Source organism: Urtica dioica, chromosome 7, assembly GCF_054948205.1.
Source record: "Urtica dioica subsp. dioica isolate 48M chromosome 7, U.dioica_male_clone48M_v1_H2, whole genome shotgun sequence".
Lineage (NCBI taxonomy): Eukaryota > Viridiplantae > Streptophyta > Magnoliopsida > Rosales > Urticaceae > Urtica > Urtica dioica.
Genome location: NC_142762.1, coordinates 48,113,377 through 48,115,397, shown reverse-complemented (window position 1 = coordinate 48,115,397; position 2,021 = coordinate 48,113,377). Strand labels below are relative to the sequence as shown.

At 40.5% G+C, this 2,021-nt stretch overlaps 1 protein-coding gene across 1 annotated transcript; it reads left to right on the top strand.

The window, feature by feature from the left end:
- The first annotated feature begins 613 nt into the window (after positions 1-613).
- LOC149392455 (uncharacterized) lies at positions 614-1,592 on the top strand. The gene is made up of 2 exons (XM_089620115.1): positions 614-1,049; positions 1,108-1,592. The coding sequence occupies exons 1-2, from the start codon at positions 614-616 to the stop codon at positions 1,590-1,592; spliced, it is 921 nt and encodes a 306-aa protein (XP_089476241.1).
- The last annotated feature ends 429 nt before the right edge of the window (positions 1,593-2,021 follow it).

The following is a 2,021-nucleotide window of genomic DNA, read 5'->3' as shown; positions in this document are numbered from 1 at the left end:
GATGATTTTTCTATTATAAAAAAACTAAGGCGTGAATAAAAAATGAACAGTTTTCGATAGACTTTTCAACGCTAGAAGTCAAACGATTGACACGATCTCGTCACTTTGTACAGTCTCATCAAGACCATCGGATCTTTTCCACCAGCTGTTGTATGATTTTCTTCAATTCGTCACTATTCAGTATCCTGGACACCATATCATCATCTTCTTCCCTGCTCTCATCATCTTCTTCCCGCTTCTGCAGTTCTATTATAATGTCCGTACCAAATTTTTTAATGATTTTTTTTTAAAGAATTCCAATCCCCTGAATGATAAAAGAAGCCAATAGGTTTTAAAAATAGTCTATAAATCATCTGCGTTTCCTTTGTATTGATTACATCATAATCAATTTCCATAAAAAAAAAGCATATTTGTTTGCATTTATATTAGCATGTCAATCAATTCTTTGCATTCATCATAATTTGGCTTTATTACCAAATCAATTTTTTTCTCTGTAATCGTTAAAACATCACTGTTATCTACGTTTTTTTTTCTTCTTGTTGAATTGCTCATCAATTCCTTTTATCTACAGCCTTATATCAGAATCAATACTCATTTTTTTTAGTCATTCAACATGTCTGACGATCTCAATCTCGAAGATGCCAATCCGGTCTTCAACACCGCTTCGTCGGTGGCTACATCCAATCTCTATGATGTTCACCATTCAGAAAGTCCATCTGATGTTCTGGTTACACCACTTCTCACTGGCGATAATTATGCCACATGGAGCAGAGCAATTGCCATGGCTCTACGAGCTAAGAACAAATATGGCCTCGTCGATGGAACCTTGCTGAAGCCTAATGCTCAAGGTGACATCCTAAACTGGGAACGCTGCAATGACTTGGTGAGCAGCTGGATCCTAAACTCGGTTTCTCCTGAGATCCGACCAAGTATCCTCTACTCCAAGACCGCCGCTCAGATCTGGCTCGACCTCAAGGATCGTTTTTCTCAGTCAAATGCATCAAAGATCTATCAGCTAAAAAAATCCATCTCAAACCTAAAACAGGAAGGTATGACTGTCTCTTCTTATTTCACTCGATTGAAATCCCTCTGGGACGAATTGAACAGCATCACAGTCATCTCTCCGTGCATCTGCGCGAACTCAAAATCCATCATCGATCAAATCAATCAAGATCGAGCCATGGAGTTCCTTCAAGGACTCCATGACAGTTTCTCTTCGGTACGCCGCCAGATCCTTCTCATGGAACCCTTTTCCCTCCGTTCAACGGATCTACAACTTGGTGCGCCAAGAAGAGAAACAACAGGAACTTGACATACAACCTCCAATCGTGGACTCTGCTGCTCTCCACACTTCCAGAAATGCACCATGGAATAATCGCCACAACAACATGGAATATGCTGCTACTCAACCCAATCGACATTCGGGAAAGCGACCACGCCCATTCTGCGACCATTGCAACCGTCACGGTCACACACGAGCCACTTACACGGCTTCCCCGACGGCCAAGTCAAACGTCCCACACCACACAGCAGCAACAACTCTTCTGCGGCACCAATCTCTTCCCTCACTCAAGATCAATACAAGAAATTGATGGCTCTCTTAGCACATGAGCCTTCCGCTGACCACTCTGCAAATTTAGCAGGTACTACTTTATCTTGTATTGCTTCATCATGGATTATTGATTCTGGTGCCTCGAATCACATATGCACGTCACTTTCATTATTTTCTTCTTATGATAAATTGAAACATCACATATCTGTCCAATTGCCTGATGGATCAATGGCATCGGTAACTCATATTGGAGTCATTAAGCACTCACATAATCTCATTCTAAAAGATGTATTCCATATCCCATCTTTTAAATTTAATTTATTATCTGTTTCACAAATAACTCAACATCTCAATTGTGAAGTCATTATTTTTTTCTTCTCACGGTGTGTTTCAGGACCATTCCTCGAAGGAGAAGATTGGTCAGGGTAGTCTCCAACATGGGCTTTATTTTCTGGATAGCATTCCCATT